At 33.3% G+C, this 2,521-nt stretch overlaps 1 protein-coding gene across 1 annotated transcript in view; it reads left to right on the top strand.

The window, feature by feature from the left end:
- NUDT12 (nudix (nucleoside diphosphate linked moiety X)-type motif 12) overlaps positions 1 to 2,521 on the top strand; it is a 12,427-nt gene that overhangs the window by 8,209 nt on the left and 1,697 nt on the right. Inside the window, exon 5 of the mRNA XM_008580085.1 lies at positions 868 to 981. Coding sequence (XP_008578307.1) covers positions 868 to 981 — 114 coding nt within the window. The remainder of the gene's footprint in view (positions 1 to 867; positions 982 to 2,521) is intronic.

Genomic DNA, 2,521 nt, shown 5'->3' with positions numbered 1-2,521 from the left:
AATTTGATGTGTAGAGATACATGATTTCAAAAGCCCACCAATCTGGCTCCCCTTAGTGAAAAGTAAAAAAGCCCCAATAATTTAGTGCCTGATTGAGGCATCACCAAAGCAATACAGCTGGGGCTAGATTCTCATTACTGCTACTGTCTGTACCTTTCTCCTTCTTATTGCTGCTTTGAGTCTGCTGTATGTTTGGGAATCAGATAACCTAGCCCTTTAGAACTGTGTGAAAAAAGAATTGATAGAAGTAGCTGTACCTGAGGATGTTTCCAGACTCCAAAATGCATGGCTTAGTGACATCTGTTTTTGTTGCTCAGGAGCTTTTTATATTTAATTCCTAGTTCTCAGTTGTGATGTAGTGACAAGAATTTGCTGGATTAGTGACTTCTAGAGAGATGAACTGTGATTTAAGTTTTATTTTTTAATGACGTAAACAAACCTAATTGTGGAGCCACATTAGCTTTTAAAAACATTTTGTTAAGGATTAAGATGGAAAGGAAGGGATAATTCACTGTATTTACTGTGGTAATATTTAAATTTTCCTCATGCCCATGTATTACCTACTCAAACTTTTTTCCCATTAAAAAAATAAGAATATGCCTAATATACCATAAGTATAGAGGTTGCTGATCAGATTGGAAGAAGGGGGCAAAAATGGTCTTCCTTTAACTTACTGACAGTATTCCATGCAATTTCCCTGAGATATTCTGTCATCAGCTATGTCGGGCAGAAAGAAGCAATCTCTTATAACCACACACGAGTCTTGTTCCTACAAGAGATACATCTTTATATCATCCTACCAGACAGTGACTTTTCATGATGAATCTAAATTATTTTTCCTGTCATTTATATATCTGATTTTAACAGATCCAGTGGTAATCATGCAAGTTATTCATCCAGATGGGACCAAATGTCTGTTAGGCAGGCAGAAAAGATTTCCCCCAGGCATGTTTACTTGCCTTGCTGGATTTATTGAACCTGGTAAGCCTTTTCTTAATAATTTTTATAATAATTTACATTAAACTTAAAATTTCAAATAAGAATTTAGATAGCATTTGAGAAATAATCTCTCATAAAGTATGTTGTAAAAGTGGGTTATTTGAAAATATTTTAAACATGGTATAATTTTAATGATACAATTTAAACATGACATAAATTTCATGTTTTTACTAGCAAAGTAATTTTGTCTGTTTTATTAAAAATTTAGTATTTGCTCTTTTATGTATTGCTCTTGGCCAGGGTATCCAGATGGTTTGTACCTCACTTTCTTCTGTACTAGAGTCAACTATCTTCTTTTCAAAGAGGCTTTTACCTGATTGCCCCAAATGCATTAGTTAGCCCCCATACCCTGCATTCACAATCCCTGTCATGCTACCTGATTTTTCCCTATAGCACTTATCACCACCTAATTAGTGTGCGTGTGTGTATGTATTTATTAATTTATTTACTGTTTTCTCTCACTAGAATGCAAGTTCCATAAGGCCAGGGACTCTGTTTTATTCATTTGATGTGTTCCAAATCCTTGTAGAAGATGCCTCACATGTAGTAAGAGCTCAATAAATATTTATGGAACAAATAAATGAATATATCTAATTAATAAATGTTTAATCTCAACTTCCAAAATTAATCTGCATTGCTAGATAATAATAATAGTAAATATATGTAATACCAAGCTCTGTTCTGGAAGCTTTACATATATTAAGTAATATGATGCTAATAAAGGATTCTTACAAGTTTATAAAGTAGGTACTATTACAGCAATTTTATAAATGGGGGCACTAACGCATAGAGATTGAATAACTTGCCCAGGATCAAACAGCTAGTGAGTTATAGGGGAGGGATTCAGATTGGGCAGTTTGGCTTCTGAGTCCTTGCTCCTAATCCCTATGCTGCCTCTAGTAGTTCTAGGTTGTTGGTTTTTTTTAACTGCTGGGTAGTATTTCATTTATGAATGTTCCACTGATTTATCCATTCTGGTGCACATTTAGTTTATTTCAAGGTTCTTATTACAAACAGCAATGCAATGAATATTTTTATACTTCTTGTGCACATTTGCAAGAGTTATCTAGAGTATATGCATAGAGTAGCATTGCTAGCTCATATGATATGAGCTTCTTAACCTTTTCTACGTATTTTTCAGTTTCTTTCTGAAGTGTTTCTGCCACTTTACACTCCCACCAACAGTACATGGAATATTCTGTTATTCCACATTTTCACCAAGTTAGGGTTTTTAGACTTTTCAATTTGTTATTCTGAGAGGTATGAAGTAGTATGTTGTTGTGTTTTTAATTTCCCTGCTGATGGAGCATCTTTTTCAATTTTGTATTAGGTATTCAGTTTTCCTTTTCTCTGAATTTTAGATGTTTATACATTTTACCTACTTTCGTTTTGATTGTTTATCCTTTTTTATTTTTGATTTTAGGAGTTTTAAAATATGTATTATATGCTGATATTTTGTTAGTTCTTGCAAATGGTCTTGCAAATATCTTATGCTAGTCTATGACTTATCTTTTCACTATAT

This window comes from Galeopterus variegatus, unplaced genomic scaffold (genome assembly GCF_000696425.1).
Source record: "Galeopterus variegatus unplaced genomic scaffold, G_variegatus-3.0.2 Scaffold2014, whole genome shotgun sequence".
NCBI classification, from domain to species: domain Eukaryota; kingdom Metazoa; phylum Chordata; class Mammalia; order Dermoptera; family Cynocephalidae; genus Galeopterus; species Galeopterus variegatus.
Note: the sequence above shows the minus strand (reverse complement) of the source record. Positions and strands in the feature narration are given on the sequence as shown.